Source organism: Thermobia domestica, chromosome 1, assembly GCF_964235325.1.
Source record: "Thermobia domestica chromosome 1, izTheDome1.hap1.1, whole genome shotgun sequence".
NCBI classification, from domain to species: Eukaryota; Metazoa; Arthropoda; class Insecta; order Zygentoma; family Lepismatidae; genus Thermobia; species Thermobia domestica.
This window is the reverse complement of record NC_137454.1, coordinates 59,469,981-59,488,295: the sequence shown is the minus strand read 5'-3', so window position 1 is coordinate 59,488,295 and position 18,315 is coordinate 59,469,981. Positions and strand designations below refer to the sequence as shown.

At 34.2% G+C, this 18,315-nt stretch overlaps 1 protein-coding gene across 3 annotated transcripts in view; it reads left to right on the top strand.

The window, feature by feature from the left end:
* The window catches only part of LOC145685117 (reticulocalbin-2), a 34,257-nt gene extending 16,197 nt beyond the window's left edge, over positions 1-18,060 (top strand). For all 3 annotated transcript variants that reach the window (XM_081757471.1, XM_081757468.1, XM_081757464.1), the window contains exons 5-7: positions 2,905-3,103; positions 7,016-7,139; positions 11,079-18,060. In XM_081757471.1, coding sequence (XP_081613597.1) covers positions 2,905-3,103; positions 7,016-7,139; positions 11,079-11,250 — 495 coding nt within the window. In that variant the 3' untranslated portion in view covers positions 11,251-18,060. The remainder of the gene's footprint in view (positions 1-2,904; positions 3,104-7,015; positions 7,140-11,078) is intronic.
* The last annotated feature ends 255 nt before the right edge of the window (positions 18,061-18,315 follow it).

Genomic DNA, 18,315 nt, shown 5'->3' with positions numbered 1-18,315 from the left:
TTTGGCAACGATTATTCACTGACTGATATTACCGGATCAGACTGGCAAATATCCGGTAAGTACTTAGTTTGATTTCCAGGGGCGAATATTTTACAGAGAATTTCGTAGTTTAATATTACCAAGATGATATACTGATATATACATACATTCGTTCGCCTCTGTTCCGAATGTTAAATAAAAAAAATATATATATATAATATTCATTTATTCAACTTATTTGTTTTGTCACAGATAGGCTGTGAATATATGCTTCAGTTATTTTGGCTACGACCTAATTATGGATTCATTTCTTCAACCTTTTATTTTTTAAAAATGTATTTATTATTCAGAGTTAAAACCGACCTGGAAATTTTGAGAAAGTCAGGGAATTCAGTTTATTCGTAAAAAGTTCTGGAAAATCAAGGAATTTCATGAAAAGCTGAAAAAAATCTGGAAAAGATAGGGAGTTTTATGTATGTATTTTTACTTCTCAGAACGTACTTCTATTTTTGCCGTACCCGGGTATTTGATAGGGAATATTTTATTAGATGTATGGATATGACTTCCGGGATTTTTCGACAAGTGAAACATAGTGGTTTATTTATTAAACGAAAATAAATAAATAAATAAAACATATTCAAAATATTGTCAGTCGTTAGCTACAAACTTCGCCTATCTCTCATTTACATTATTGATTGTCTCCATCTTCTGAGACAATCCATTCATCATTCCAATTTTTCACTTCATAAGAATTGAGTCACTGTTCCAAAAGTCCACGCTGCATCGAACGAAACAAGTGGTAGTCAAAAGGGGCTATGTCTACTGAATACGCAAGGTGGAGAAACATCCCAGCCCAGTGCTTCCATCGTTTTCCAGACAGGCTTAGCAACATGTGGTCGAGCATTGTCGTGAAGGAACATGACACTGTCATGATTGTTGGGCCATTCTGTACGATTTTTCTTCAAAGCCGGTTCAAATCGAGTCGTCGCTGATAGCGTTCAATAATAATTTCGACTAGGTTTCAACAGCTCAAAGTAGAAGACACTCTTTTGATACCACCAGATGCAGAATAAAACCTTCTTCCCGTGGTTATTGTGTTTCGTGTAAGATGTGGATGGATGGCCTGGATCATTCCATAATCTTTTGTGGTTTGGATCATCAAAATAAATTTACTTTTCATTCCAAAAACAGTTCGATAAAGAAAAGATTTTACCTGGCAATCAAAATTTCACAAGTGCTTTTCGTTTCTCCATGACTCCGTTAATTTCTACGGGACCCATTTTTCTTCTTTGGATCTTCCCGAAGTGATGTAGAAGTGTGGAAACACTTGCTTAATTAACTTACAATGCTTCTGCAAGCTTTTTGAGATGAATCATCCACCAACGTCTTAGAACTTTTTCAAAAGTTTTCATGTTCTTTGCCCTCAACACTGAAATCACCATCTTTGAATAGTTTAAACCATCGTTTACACACACTGAGTGATAGGGCATGTTAATTGTAAGCTTTCACAAGCATACCATGAGATTCCGTCACACTTTTCTTTCAATAATAATAATACCGTAAATGGTGTTATTTCGGAACAAAAGTGGACATTTTTACAATGGAAAGAAATCACGATTTTGATATCCCGATCGAATAAATTGCAGGATGTTTTGAAGCTGACACATATGCGTCTTAAATACAAGTTTCCACATTAAACAAAATGCGGGTGGAAAAAAATACACCATCTAACGGCAATCACATGCATACACCTAATGTAAAATAAATAAAAATAAAAGTGACTATTTTTGTGACTTAATAACTCTTGAACCACCCGACCATTCTTATTCATTTTCAACGTAGATGAGGTTCGGGCCTGGGATGGTTTTTGTCATTTCACTTTGACGGTGCAACTTAGGGGAGGGGGAGTAGAAGATATATAAAAATGATCAATATTAGTGTCGAATCCACAGTTTTCGGGCTAGCTGAGATGAAGAGTGACACTTCCGATGCCGTTTAAATCCAAATTCAGCTCACAATAGTAATATTCATTTTTTATTTATATAGATTACTTATTATTTTCTGATTTTTCATTATATTTTCTTTGTTTCTATCGATTTGAGTGCGCTTCAGTAATAGTAAGAAGTGACTGACTAACGGACATACGATTATTTTTTGTTATTTTAACCCAGCGAAGCGTATAATTGATGCTAGTTTAAAAAAAAAAAAAAAGTTTTGCAAGACTTCTCAATGTACACACACACACACAATATACGTATATACAGTATATAAGATGAAAAACCTTGTGGTTGGGAAAAATATGGTGTTCCGTTTGTCATTATATATAGACCTGGAAATTTGTAAATCGTGACCTGAAGAAGTCAGGAAATTTGTGCTTGTAAAATAAGTGGGAACTCTGTTATTGATGCGATTGTACTTAAGAAATAAATTCAAGTTATATATGACAACATCTTTTGTTATTATTAATGTGGTTTTTATTTGGAAAAACCAAGTTATTCTCATATTCTCATGAGAATTAACTAATATGTATGATTATTTAAAATACTCTTAAATCAACTGTACTAAGAATTTAGAATAGCAGCTCTGGTTTGTATCTTGTTCTTCTTCAAACTACAAAATGTATGAATGTCTCCATAGTTGACAGTTTCAGCTGTTCGTCACAACAGAAGTCCAGAATCTATCTTGGATAACTCTTGTAAACTATAATGTCAGTTACTCAAGACACTAAAGAATCAGTTTTACGCAACTCATCAATTTACCATTTACGTTTTTATTAACTATGTCTCGTTTACGTTTCAAAAGTTGGATAAATTTAAGCCTTACTTTGTTATATTTCATTATTATCATTTTAAACGTAGTATTCTTGCTGCTAACATAATGTATCACATTAATTTAGATTTGTTTCATTATCTTGCACGTTAATAGTTTCTTTCAGATGATAAAGTAATGTTTGCTGCTGCAGATTCAAATAAAGATAAAATACTCGATAGAGAGGAATTTTTAAAATTTACTCACCCAGAGGAAAATCCTGATATGCTTCCTGTGATCCTTAAGAATACATTGGAGGACAAAGATACTAACAGTGATGGTTTTATTGACTTCCAGGAGTTTATTGGAGAAAGTGGTACGTAGTAAATTTCATTTAAAAAATAGCTGTAAGGTTATTTACTACGAAACCGTTTAAAAACATCCTTTGTCCGTGAATTTTTACTCTGTACTATTCACATCCATTATTGATAACTCGAAAAAGGAAGAAAAGTATCTAAGCGTTGTTTCTCATTTTCTCTGATAAATCATTCTGCTCCCTATAAGAAAGTTGGAAACCTCTGAAGTGATTGACAGTCCATTAGAAAGGGAGAAAGTGGTACAGGACGAAGAGCGTACTACACTTTTCTGATTAATATCAAGGTCCGTCCCAGAGTCCCCTTTTTATACTGTAAAATTGCTATTTATTTTTCGTAAGGATGGCACAAACATCAATTTTCTTCTCAGATATTTTTATCCGGCTCATTGTTCCCGGCTGTCGTCTTTAAAGTTTGAACAGGGGAACTGAATTCCAGTATTGTTTATCATGCTATAAATCGTAATAAAATTTGCCGTGGTAAAGCGATCTAAGGCATTAGGACAGTGGTTCCAAACCGGTGTGTCATATAGTCCCATAGGACGTATCGCGAAAATTTAGAATTTAAACTTCTGAAGCTATTAATAATTAGTTAAAATAAGTTTTGAGGTGGAATATACTAGTCAATGCCTTCAGTGGTTACAGCACGCTCAATTCTACTTAGAGTCACTATTTTATAGAAGCTTGCGGTGTACTATTACCTAGGCTGTTTCGGGGTTTGTGTGTGCAAATTACACAAATAGTTGCGAAGTTCCATGGGTTAGGTGCTACAGTGTTCGATGTATCTTCCTTGGTTCCGAATTTATAGCCCGACAACGTAGTTGCCATTGCAGAAGGCTCTGTTGAAAAACTACGAGGGGAATCGTTCATTCCTCTTTCACAGATTTTCAGAGTCCGTTCAACAGTTGTTACACGTCTCTTGCCCAAAGCTCGTATAAGCAGTCCAAATGAACAAAACTACCTTGGACTTGCGTCTGGATATTTCTCGTGTGTATCGTTGAAACTTACGGCCTGTATTGCAGTAGCTCTGTCCATATCTTGGTAGAATGCGAGAGACGATCTTGAGATGTGTTAGAAAGCGTTGTCTTCATAGATGCGAACCATTTTGATCTCGTTTCCGTACATTGCTAGTAAATCGGGCTCAGGATCTTCTACCGGTAGTACTGTGAGTTAATTTTGCAGTTGTGCACCTTGCGAATCTTCAGTATGCCTCAATGACAGTAGCCGGCAACCACATGAACCCTTTCGGGAAAGGTTCTTTGCATGCCCATAGCTCTGTACATGTTGGTTCTTGGTTGCAGCATTCGGAAAGTCACACTCACCCCTTATCCAATGTAGCGATGTAATATCACTGTTAGTTCATCAGATGCCCCATACAGATTTCCAGCGTTTCACTTGCGTTCCCATCTGAGAGGAATGACGAAATGGTAATAATCGGTAAGGGCGTAATTCTTCTACGTCACTAATACACTACAAATTATTGCTATATGTGTTGTATAGCCAGGGCGCAAAATTTCGAACTCAGACGCACTCGCCAATCGAAAAATGATTGTCGCCAGTATCTGTCACGTACAAATTATGAGAGGCCTCTCCCCCCCCCCCCCCAAGGCCTTTGACTTGACAAAGAAAGAGATTACATCAGGGCATAAAATTTCAAAACCAGACAATTAGATTCAGAATAATCAATTTTGAATTGGTCAAATCACATATATGTTAAAAAATATCTTACCTTAATACTTCATGTTTGTGTAAAGCTCTTTCTTTCTCTGCATTGAAGTACCAGTTGTCGATTCAAGTTTTCGGATCAAAGTAAAATAATTCTCACTCAGTGACAATTATTTTCGTGCGAAACAGAAACTGCGCAGCCTTGTGATTTTAATAAGAAACCATTCCTAGAGAACACTGGTCGCCAGCTCTAAATTTGTACGGAAATTTTGCGCTTGGTATAGCTTTAATAAAGAAATAGAAACAATAGGCTGTTAATCTTAAAAGGTCGTAGCTCCACGCATTTGTTCTTTTAATTAGTTGTATACCATCCTCACCCTTTTATTTCTGTAAGGATACAAAACATTGACAATTTATTAGTATTGTACATATTGTACATGTGCACTTTGTAGTACGTAGTATTGAAAATCATATCTATGTATCCACATGAGGGCGTGTTCTGCTCGCCAAACGGATTTCATTTGAACGGCCCTATTCGTATATTATACACATTTTTCAGACTGAAGTTTCTCACATTTTTTGTGATGTATTTTAAGTGTGATTGGTTTATTTTAAGAGTGTTGATTTGATTCTAAACTTCTTGCTGTGACAAATTGAAATAGGTATCAGGTAGTCTAAAAAGTGTTTTTCCTTTTGCGCACGAGATGACATTAGTGTCCCAAGAGCCACAGCGAGTCAGGCTTACCGTCATTCGACAGCAAACAAGTTGAAGTTGCTAGATATGCAAAAAAATGTTGGAATTTATTTTCACAATCAGACGTAAAGTATTGTACTGTGAAGATGAGTGTGCTTTACGCAAAACTGCGCTACATTTTACAATTTTATTTCAATAAAGGCACAAATGCTGCGGAGGTTCGTAAAGAGGTTCGTTTGTGCTGTTTATGGGAAGATACGTTATCAAAAGAAACAACCGAAATATGGGATAGTCGCTTTCGTTCTAGTTTTGATGTCCAGGTTATGTCCAAAATCTCCTCATAGTGGGTCACCAATCAAAGTAAAAGTGGACGATATACCGGAAAAATTCGAGGAAGACTGACATGTAAGCAGTCACGACATCGCCAATGACCTGAACATTTATTACCAAACAATGTTAAACCACTTGGGTTAAGCTGGCTACAAAAAGAATCTCGACGTTCGGGTGCCACATGATCTGACTCAAAAACATTTACTTGATCGATGTTCTGTCTGCGAATCTGCTGAAACGTAACGAACTCGAGTCATTTCTGCTGCGGTTTATCACGAGTGATGAAAAGTGGATAACCTACGATAACAATGTGCCACAAAGATCGTGATCAAGGAGAGAAAAAGTTCCACATTTTGTGTCAAGGCTCACAGTGATGCCCAGCAAGGTTATACTGTGTGTTTGGTGAAATTGAAGTGCAGCGTGGGGGGCGCGGTGGCTCAGTGGTAGAGCGTTCACCTCTGGTGCTTGGGGTCCCGGGTTTGATCCCAGCCCCCGCCAAGTGAACTTTGTGGTGGACAAACACCGTGCTCGTGGGTTTTCTCGGGGTTATCCCGTTTCCTCCCACTTTCTTCATTCCACCGTTTCACTCATCTCTCATTATCACCGTCTCCTTTAGCTTAACCGGCATAACCGTGGGACGTAAAACTTAAAGATTTCACTTCATTTCATTTCATTTTTGAAGTGCAACGTGCACTACAAGCTGCTGCCACCGGGCAGAATGATAGACTCGGAACTGTACTGTTGACAATTTGCGCGAGAGCACCTAGCAATTCAAAAGAAACGGTAGAACTAGTCAACAGAAAGGGTATTGTACCACACTGGCAACGCCAGACCGCATACATCTTTAACAACTTGCCAGAAATTGAGAGAACTTTTCCTGGCATGTTTTAATGCATTCGCCGCATAGCCCGGACTTGGCACTGTCAGACTATCATTTGTTTCGATCTTTCAAGAAATCCCAGAATGGTGTTAATCTAGTTTCAAAAGAGGGCTGAAAACCTTGTGTCACAATTTTTGACCAAAAACCACGGAAGTTCTATCGCGACGGGATTATGATGTTTCGAAAAAATGACAGAACAAAATAGTGCATATGTGATTTCATAACGTTATTTTCAAATCACGGTAAATCTTCTCTCAATTTTAACCTTAAAAGTCTCAATACTTTTTAGACAACCTGATACTTCTGTTGTGTGAGGATTCAGTTTATTTATTATGTGTAATTTTAGGACGAAAACATGATAAAGAGTGGCTTCTTGTGGAAAAGGATAAATTTGACAAAGAATACGACAAGGATCATGACGGGAAGTTAAACTCAAATGAGATCTTGTCATGGGTAGTGCCTAGCAATGAGTAAGTATCCAAGATATTATGTAATGTTTTTACCTATAAATATGACCATACCTAGGTAAGGACATACATTAAAGGTGAAAACGCACCGAAATTCTTAAATTTGAATACAATTGCATTTTACACCGTTCAAAGTTCAGATATATGTATATATATATACCTAGGTATATAGGGTGTTTCAAAACAACACAGACAACGTTCGGGACGTGATTCCTGACACCAAGATAAGACAAAAAGTATAGACCAACCTGGATGCACAAATGCTTACTTTCGGAGTTATAGGCTGCCAAAATCGTGAGAAAATGAAATTGAAAGGTCCATAGATCCAAAACTCAAGTGTATTTCTCGAGATATTCCACTGTCCCGACCTTCTTGTTACACACTGTATATATCGCTCGAAAAACTCGTGTCTAGGCGCCGTTCTTGAATACCAGATACTCGAGTAACATAAATCCAGTTTGGCTAATAGGTCTACATATTTTGGTCTTAAGTTATCGGTATAAAAGGTACAATTGCAACAGTAACGTTGTCCGATTCTGGAATCTTGCCCCCGCTCTCTTTTTTCATGGTTCCGACTCTGTACTTGGACATGAATCTTTCTCTCCCATCAGCATGCTAAACAGTCGAGATTACTTCAAATTATATGTTTAAGTATTTGATCCCGCAGGTTTCATAGTTGGTCTGGAAGTAATAAAATTTTTCTAACCCTAAAGTAAAAACACATACAAACATAACTTAGAATAAAGCGATTATATAATAGGTCTAAACTGTAAACTTTATAACAAACTGTTAGTCCATCGAAGTCAAAACTACTGCCAGGCAATGTATAAAGCCTAAATACCAGATAACCTGTGCTCTCTGTTTAAGGACTCACCTATTCGCTGCGGTACAATTATAGCTCACTAATTCTTCACTATTTCCACTGAAATTTTGTAGTGTGAGATGGTTCGACAACATTTAAGTAGCCAGAAGAACCTTAGATATTATTGAAAATGTTAAAAAGTTGATTGATTTGATCATACAGAACAAAATTCAAACCATCCAGAACTCAGCCAGTTTCAAGAAAATCTGTGTAGCGCTTCAAGACAAACTGTTGAAATCGAGGATAGCTTTCTTCCAATCAGTTGCCGAAGACCTGGAGCCCCTTTTTGAGGGAGTTTCAGACAGATTCACCCATGGCCCCTTTTCTTCATGGAAACTTTATGAACCTTCTCAAAAAGTGTATCGGTGTTCAAAGAGGCTTTGGCAGAGGTGCCATTGCAACAAATTGAGATGACTGAAGGAAACTTGAAATGAGCGAGATATTGATATTGGTTGTGCGACTCGTGTTGCATTGACGAAATGCCCTAGCTTGAGGAGTGCTGAAGTTCTCCAGCTCAGGGAAGATTTTAAAAGGCTTGGTTAGCTTAGTAAAGAAGTTACTTGAAAAATGTCGCCTCAGATATCCGTTAACTGAGGCACTTTCAGATGTAAATTCTCACAAGATATCGTTCAGTCCAGATGAAACGTTATTACAGATGAAAAAGCGTTGAACATTCTTGTATGATCCAATGTGATAGCTGCTTCTGTGGCACAGAATGAAGATAGGAAGTCCAGGGAACTCATTAGTCAAGAAAGAGTAGGAATTGATATGAAAGCTTATTCCAAGAAGGAAACCAGATTAGATATCTTTTGGATGGGCTTACTGAAAAATGAAGAGTTTCTTGAACTTGAAAAAAAACAGTTACTATACTCTTGGCCATCTCGCAGGGGAAAGTTTCCGTTGAGAAGGGCTTCTCAGTCAACGGAGATATTTTAGTGGGAAACCTCTATGAAGATTCAACTATTGCACAACTATCAGTATACGATTCTATAGTAGATGCAAGAGAATTGGACAGATTTGAAATCGGTAAGGATTTGCTGGTGTTGGTTAAGAACGCTAACTCAAGTTGGAAACTGTCTCTGCAAAAAAAAGCGATAAAAGAAATTTATAGAAGAAATAGCCAAAGTGAAGAAAAGAAAAGTAACAATAACGACACAGGAATTGGAAGCCAAAAATCAAACTTATGATCGTCTTCCAAATAGGTTTGGCCAAATTGGACGAACAAATTGAAGTGCTTACAGAAGATTAACGTGCAAGTCAAGTATGAAGCTACTAGTCAAGATTTTGAAACTGTTTGGATTTAGTCTTATAAGTAATGATGTTGGTGCCGAGTAATGTGTTGATTTTTCAGAAAATTGTCTTCATTATCAGATATTTTTGTTATGTTGATATCATATTTGTGTTTTATTACGTTAAAAGATTTAAGTTTGAAACTTAGTAATGACTATATTGCATGACGACGCTCCACGTGCTCACCAGCAACAATAACACTCTGGAGAAGACGAATGCCATCAATCAACATGTCATCCGAAAAAGGATGAACTTCATCAGCAGCCTGAGGATCTACAAGGACTCATGAAGATAGGCTATTAAAAACGCCGCAGCACCTTCGGAGGCATCAGTCTGCAAGACGAGACAAGGCGAGAAGAGATTGTGATTTGATTTAATTAGTATGATTTAATTTCGTATATTACGTAGCTGTGACGTATTTATAATATTTTTGTGACCATACATGAAACATAAATGTTCGTCACAATAAAATTCAGATTCTTTACTTTTAAATAAAAATTTTTCGCAGACAGAATTCGAACCCACGGTAAAATAAGTTGCTCTGCAGGATTCCATGACGTTAATCCACCGCATCACGAAAGCATGACTTCGGAAGTGCCCCATCTCCCTGTATATAGCATTCTTGGTGATCCTATCGCTTACAGACCTGAATCATCCCGCATTACCCAGCATCAGTATATTATTTATGTTTCTTTTTGTAAACTGTTATGATTGTATTCTGTATGCCAATTAATATTTACTTGGCGGCAATGTGAAGATGATGTATTCTCTTGTAGGACTACGCATGTTACTCTGTCAAAATGGAAGAAAAATAATCACAGATCCGAGGGACGTAAGAATCAATTTTTTGGACTTAGTCTCTGGAAGCTAGTCTAGGTTTTTATGACCAGAAGTGTATAGTGATTGATTGATTGGTTTTGCTTTATATCATATATAGCGAAAATGATAAGAGAGAGTGAAAAGAGTTTTATTTTAAATTTATTTAGCGTTCTAAGAATGCATACCATCTTTTTAAATCCCCTATTCAGAAGGTTGCGAAGGACAAAATCTACTATTTACTTGGGCTTGGAGACAGGTCGGGATTTGAATTCAATATGTTTGACGGGTTGATAGATCATTATGCAAGTTCATGACGCGCGGAAATTTGCCCGTTCTCTCCACACTCGCTCCTTCAAGAGAGTTAGACTATAGATCATAGTCAACCCTCTGTAGAATGTAAAAGTTTAGAAGTAATCGTATAGGTATTCACGAATTTAGGTCGGCAACTAGTGAATTGGCACTACCAACTCTACAAAAGACTATCCTAGCAGTGGCTTAGTCAGTATATTAGTTATCTTGACTATCTAAAGTTTTCCACAGCCTTATAAGTTGTTTGATTATGTAATGAACGACAGTTTTGCCTCTCAGTCAAAATTGTATTATTAACAACTTAACAGCTCTAGCAGTTTCAGTTTCGTTTTATTTAAAGATATATTATTTTATAGAACTAACATAAAAATTATTTATTGATTGAATTGTGCGCAGTTTGTAAATTTATTCTCAAAATGGGTTTAAAAAAAGTAATAGAAGTTTTGTTGCTTAGTTTGGCTTCAATATATATTTTCTTGTGTTGCTTAGTTTGGCTTCAATATATATTTTCTTATGTACATTTTCCCAAACTGTGCGGTGGGCGATAATCCTTACTCATAGATTATTTTTGGCTTAAAATTAAAGTAGGTGCAGTGTACATTTAAAATAAAGAGAAATGTGTATAAGTAAGGGAAAATAATAAGATAATTATTTCCTTTCAGCGAAATTGCTGAAGAAGAAGTGGATCATTTATTTGCTTCTTCAGATGATGATCATGATGATGTTCTCTCATTCAAGGAAATCCTTGATAACCACGATGTATTCGTTGGAAGCGAAGCAACCGATTATGGAGAACACTTGCAAAATATTCACGTATTTCAAGACGAGCTTTGAAATAAGATGGAAGTGAATATTCTTTATAACATTTACTTAAACATAGAGCCAGTTATAAGTTATGCATTAATATTGATGTGCCATAGAATCTCTAAACTATTTCGTCATATCCCTGTTACGGAAGAGAAGATCAGTCTAATTTTCTATTGATTGTGTAGATTAGTTTTTTCTGACCTGGTGTAAAATAGTGAAGAATCTCGATTCTTTTATAAAGAAAATATTTAGGGATAACCTTTGAGTGACTGGAATACTTTCTTTCTAAGACGTGTGCGCGTTTTTAAATGTAGTTTTGTATCATGTCACTTGGTAGTAATATCAAATAGTTACTTTCATGTGTTGCCTTACACTATATGGAATACTTTTATACTAGAAAACGACTATTGTAGATATTTTCTGATTAAAACGCACTTCATTTATACCTGTGGATGTAAATAAACTCTTAATATTGTAAACATTCCCTGTAGTATTCTGAATTAGTTGATGGATTTATAAACAAAGGGAACAAGAATGCCGAACACAATAGATAATAAAATAACGAGCTAAATTGGTACACTCGCTCTGTTTCAGTAATTTATAGGGTAATCACTTTCCTTCCTTCTTTTTATTGAAGTGGGAAGAAATGTTATGATCTTCGCAGTTTTATTATAGTTATCTGTTTCATCGTAGTTGTTAAATTGTATAAAATCATGAAGCAATTGTAGAAGTTATACGTTTAAAAGAAGTTTCCGTAATTAAAGAGTAGTATAAATCCAAGAGTTAATGGCTTTTTTTTCTCAGAAAATTCGTAGAAGTTTACCTGCGTTAGCAAATAATAATAATTGGTGCAAATATTCGTCCAACATGTTTTTATTACTGACATTAATACGAGAAGCGTTCAAATTTTACTTCGAGTTTTGTTTCTAGAATGTTTACTTAGAAATATTTTCCTATTATTAGTTAAAATAAATTGATCTGTGTACAGTTACTAATTCTAAGAGGAGGAGGAAAGGCATGCAATTGAACACAAAGTGCTGAATCCTTACGGAACGCGAGAGAGAAATGAGAAATTAAGTGGTTCAAGAAACGGAGCAGTAGCGGAGATAAGCAAACAGTGAGGTTTGCGAAATATCGAAAAATAAACCAAGACACAGATCAACAGTATTTGCCCTCTTCCTAGCATTAATTTTGTTTGGCATCACTGGAATCTCACTCTGACAAACTTTTTTTTTGTTTCTTCGTTCATTTTCATTGGCATGACACTTCTGAATTGTAAAAGGAAAATGACAGGTTAACGTGAATCAGCTTGTTTATAAAATCGAATGGTCAAATTCCTGTACAAGAAAGGTGTAAGTGTCTGTAATGCAGTATAAATTTAAAAAGTACACTGTGGTGAATTTTGACTACCGTATTCATCAGTGGTGTAAGGTATTCAAGGAAAGCAGATAATAAGCGAACAATAAACCGCATAAGGTAAGGCTGACAATTTTTGTAAACACTTTTTCTGTCCGTCTTAACGCCGAGGGCTCAGTACCTCCGATGCGTAGTGTCCCTGATTTAATTTCAAATCTTGCCAAGTGTCGGAGTTCTTTCGTTTCCTTCCACATTCTTCATTTCAGCATTTCATTTAGTAACATCTCCTTAGCCTCGGAGCATAAATATGAGTCGTTAAACTAAGTAAATAAATTAATAAATATTAATTTTGGTGATACGGAAGTTGTCATAGCAATGAAAGTGGACGTATAGTTAGTATGAAACTCCAGTGTTGACAAATGTATAAAATGTATACTATAGTAGACATTTGTTTCACGCTTCTCGTATAAAAGTATAATAAACTTGTGTAAGCATAAGTATCAAGTGTGTTGCGTGATATAATGACATCTACGTCAGTTTACTTTTTATCACGAAAATATTGATACTTCTTGCGGGACTTTTATAAATATTAAGTTATTGTACCTACCGAATTTTTAAACGATTCCAGTAATTCCTGGAGAAATATACTTCTAAATCATCAGTATCAGTAAATGTAAGAAACAATTAAATCTTAATGGCAAGGATAAATGATTTGTGAGAAATGTTATTAAGTTCCCTTGTACGCAAGCTTATCTACCATTACTTTTTAAACTTAGATCATTATGCATGAGAAGAAACGGGTCATATGAAGAATATATGTACTTGAGTCGAAAGATCAAGTATGATTGCTTTGTATCGCAGTGAAAGAGAAAATGCCAAAACTACTTACATAACAGAATTACTAAGGCAACTCCTGAAATCTGAAAATTACTTCCATTATTTGTTTATGGAATGTTTTTAATTTACAAAAACGAGATGTTTTCAGAGTATTATATTAAGGTTATTTTATAGATGTTTTCGCGTAGATGTGAAATTAGAATAGCTGGTAATCGCTGATTGTGCATTTTAAAATCTATCGTATTACGCTTTCTATGTAATTTATAACATTTTCTTTGTTTTCATTGTGTATATTCTGATGTTAGCGGAGCACGCAAATTATTATTATTATTTAAAGTTAAAGGTTTGGAAAATTCAATATGATCCAGGTTAAAAACCTAACGTTTCTGTTAAGTTTTCTAACTATTGTAAGATATTCGTACGTAACTAAAGGAAATAACATTGTTAACATAAGACTTTGAAGAGCTATCTTCTAAATAAATTCAAAAGGTACATATCTTTTTTTTTTCTCTGCGCTGGTATAGATTCATTCACAACACCACTTTTTGTCGGATTTTCACTGAACAGTGTAATTACCTTTTGAATTTAAAGAAAATACGTATCGCAATCATATTAAATAAGTGCTTTGCAAGAAAACACTAGTCATTTTCCCGTGCTTCCTCTTCTTATTAGCAATATTACTTTTATCGATAAACGAGCACTAGATTTTGAGTAAGAAATGAGTTTGGTGCTTTTAGAATTCCATTATTAAGCTTTCGACATCTTAATCTGTCAAATGAAATGGACTTGTCTTCACTTGTCTTCCGCAGTAAAAATAAGCCAATGTTAATATATTTCGTTATTAATATGACTATCTCATTTCATACTTACGCTTAAATTTGATCAAACGCTTTTGTGTTCTCACTTATAAAAATATTGAGTGTGTTAATTTGATATTCCCTTTGCCGAATATTATTAATAGATAAATATATTACTATGGGATTAATATATTACAGTAGTGTATTGTATCAAAATATTTTGAAGAAGATTTTTGGAGTACTATTAAAAGAGCGAGTTTACGTTTATTCACTTTAGATAATCTTTGTAAGATAAGAACGGGAAAACCTACTTGTCTTGGCCTTTGTAAGTTAAAAATAAATGAAGAGGAGCAGAGAGAGAAAGATTTGCGTAACAACATTCGTATACTGTCGGCTCGACCTACGCCGAAAACGCAAATCTGCAAAACGCTTGTTTTGAGACAATTTGCGAATAAGTCGTGTACACTCACAATTTGTTTCAAACAATGCAAAGACAATTGTTACAATCATAAAATGTTTTTGGTCGTGTTTAAGCGAGCTGTGCAGCTTCATTGCTATCGTCTCAAAACTTGGGTTTCGCATTTCCATTGTTTTGGTAGTGCCAACTGATAGAAATATAGTATATAAAACGTTGTTAATGTAGCGCTTTCTAAAAGTAAATTATCGTGCATAAGATAAAATCCAGAACATGACTGTTTTACTTAAATTGCTGGCTAGAATAGTTGGTAGCAGAAGTTGTACTCTTAAGAGTTTAGACCTTTGAGAATACTTTTAATGGCCATGATTATACAGCGATTATATAATGTTGAACAATATGCTATGTTCTATCCAGAAGAGAAGACATCTTGTGGATATGTTTAAATATTTATAATGTAAAAAGACATAAGTTACTAATTGGTTCTCACGCTCAAAACAATTCTCATCTTCTTTCACTCACGGGTAAAACAGAAATTGTCAGCTTCTTTCATTCACGCTCAAAAGATTTGTAACTCAGGTTCTTTCACTCACGCTTAAAACAATTACGAATCTCAACCTGTTTCATTTACCTTAAAATAATTGCAATTCTCAGCTTCTCTTACTCATGGTGAAAACAATTGCATTTCTCATCTTATTTCCTGTAGTTTTATTTGTATGTATTTCAACCTATTTATTATGGAGGCAATTATAAAAGAAAATAGCTTCGTATATACAGTTTATGTGTGAAATATGCTATTTATTTATTTTGCTGGTGACCACACCCTTGAATCACATTGTTTACTCACATTTTGGAGTACAGCACTCATAACACAGAATGAGAGGATTGTATTTTCTAACTTGATTATACGAGATTTGTTTTAAGATTCCTTGTTTCACTGTTTCCTCTGTATCAAAATATCAACCGATAATGTGTGCAAGCAATGTATTAAACATAATTGGTAAATATGTGTACATATAAAAATAAATAAGTTTCTTGCAAGTAGTTGCAGATAACTAAATTAACTATACACAATACTTGAGTAGCAGCTAAACATGCTTTCAATATTGATTATTGTGCTTATGGAATAAGGAAAAATGGAATGTAATACAAATGGTGTTTTAATTATTATTATACTAGTACATTTAGTATATACTAATAAATTAGTTAACTTTTCTTTTCGTAAGAAGTCTGGACGTATAGACAAATATACAAATACATAAAAGATATACATGTTACTAGATTTTTTTAAATACATAAAAACTGTATGGATAGCCTGTGACATTGCAAGTATATATTTACTGTATTTTACGCTGTTAATAATCGAGTACTCGACGCACAAGGCAAAATTATTATTAATTTAATGCATGATCGCTTTATTCATGTTGATTCGCTTGCAGATTTCCGTTTTACGTTGCTCCAGATGATCCATGCCTCGTGTTTCCACAAAATACAAATTTGCTTTCAGCATGCACAGTAATGTTAAATTAACGTGAGTAATTTCCATATTCGCAGAAACATATATGTATAGATTCGTATTGTTGCATAGCTTTTGTACCAACGGGTTTAGCTTTTCTGCGAGCCTAAAGAAATTGTAGTAACATTATTCTTTATTAACAAATAAGTGATAATGAAATTTTCCCATTTTTAGTCCGAGAGAACATATTGTTATCACTAAGAATTTTTGTGGTTTGTCACAGCTACTCACAATCATGTGTTTTACCGAGTACGATAGCAATATAACTAGAAGTAATTAAAATATACACATTTCGCAGTAATAGATTTGTAATAAAATGTAAAGCTATGTAGAGTTTAGTGGTTTCGTTTTGTGTGTTAGCTATTTCATTTAAAGAAAATAACCAAAGACTTTTTGAACTTACCCGAAACTTCTTTCTTCCTTTTCTTCAATCTCCTTTGAAGCATTGTATCCTTAGTTAATTATTGTACAGGGTTCCCACAGACCTGAAAAAACAGGAAAATTATTGAAAAGTTCTTTAATATCAGGGAAATTATTGAAAAGATTTTTTAATGTCAGGGAAACCAAGTAGTCGTTTTCGATTATGAAGTCAACTTTGAAGTAATTGAGTTATTTGGGATTTAGAGATCATACAATACAAGAATATAGAGTAATAGGTTCCAGATGCATTAAGTTATATCAAGTTGTGTTCTGCCATGATTTGTGATTAAGTTTTTAACTCGAAAAAATCAGTTGAACTACAGCATCTAGAATCCCTTAATGTAGACACTGTGTGTGGCGTTTCTAACCTTCTGAACTGTGATACATATGTCTTTTTAACCGATTTACAAATTCCACCCGTTATATATATGTATAAATTTCCTTAGGAGCCTATGATAATCATTGAAGCTAGACCGTGAAACTCCTCAATAGTTAATATCGTAATTAACTGATGTGTTAATATTGTAATTCACTGACTTCATTCTGTTCATGCTGACGCATAATTTGGACAGGGATGTTCTGATTTCGACTATACTTCTTCAGTTTCAAAGAGTATACTTTCTAACAGGTTCCATATAAATTTTATCGAAATCTAATGACAGTCTTTGGACTTGGACCGTGAAACTCCTCAGTAGCTGATACTCTTAATATCGTATGTATGTTCACGTATAATTTCATATCACGTAGACCAAATAAATTTTATGTACATATATATATATATATATATATATATATATATATATATATATATATATATATATATATATATATATATATAGTCACGCATGTTTTGTAAACGGCCCACAACGTCGTGTCCGTGGGTTTTCTCGGACACTCCTGTTTTCACCCACACTTTTGTTCCATCATCATTCACTTGCTTTAATTATCCTCTAGCATAAATGTCATAAAAGTGAAACGTTAAACTTAAAGATTTCATTTCCTTTCATTTTTCTAGGCCGACCCATTTTATGGGAAGTTGGTGACCTACATTTAGTTTAGGTATCTAACTAAACTAATGGGGTTACGAAAGAATGTAAAATTAAACGAACTTTTGTCAGGGAAAAAAATGTAACTTGTCAGAGAAAACAGTTTTTTTTTTTTTTTTTTTTTTTTTTTTTAATGTGGGAACCCTGTTACATCTCAACGAGAATTTAATATTAAATGTACTTCCTTTATAAAAATGAATTAAATTTTAATAAATTCTTTTCCTCCTGCGCTGATATTTGTGCAACAAAACTAATTTAGTGTTAAAATAACTTCGTATTTCTATTATACAATATACATTTTAATTTAAAATCAAGGTTTCCTACTTTTATTTTCCTACTTTTGTGTTAGTGCACAAGGTCTCATACTGTGATTTTTTAATATTGTATATTTTTAACTTATAAAAACAATGTAGTTCCTCGACTGAAACCATTAAAATATTTTCTTTTGTAGTTCATGCTTTTGATTTTTAACTATTCTGCTTTATTTTTTAAAAAGAAAAAAAATACGACATAATATAATATCAATATTGCATGTGAGGGATGTTACAGTTTCTTAAGATAAACTGTATATATATATATATATATATATATATATATATATATATATATATATATATATATATATATATATATATATATAGTGTTCTAAAAATAGTTATATCGATTCTACCAGATGGCAGCTAAAGTCGATATTGATTGACACTA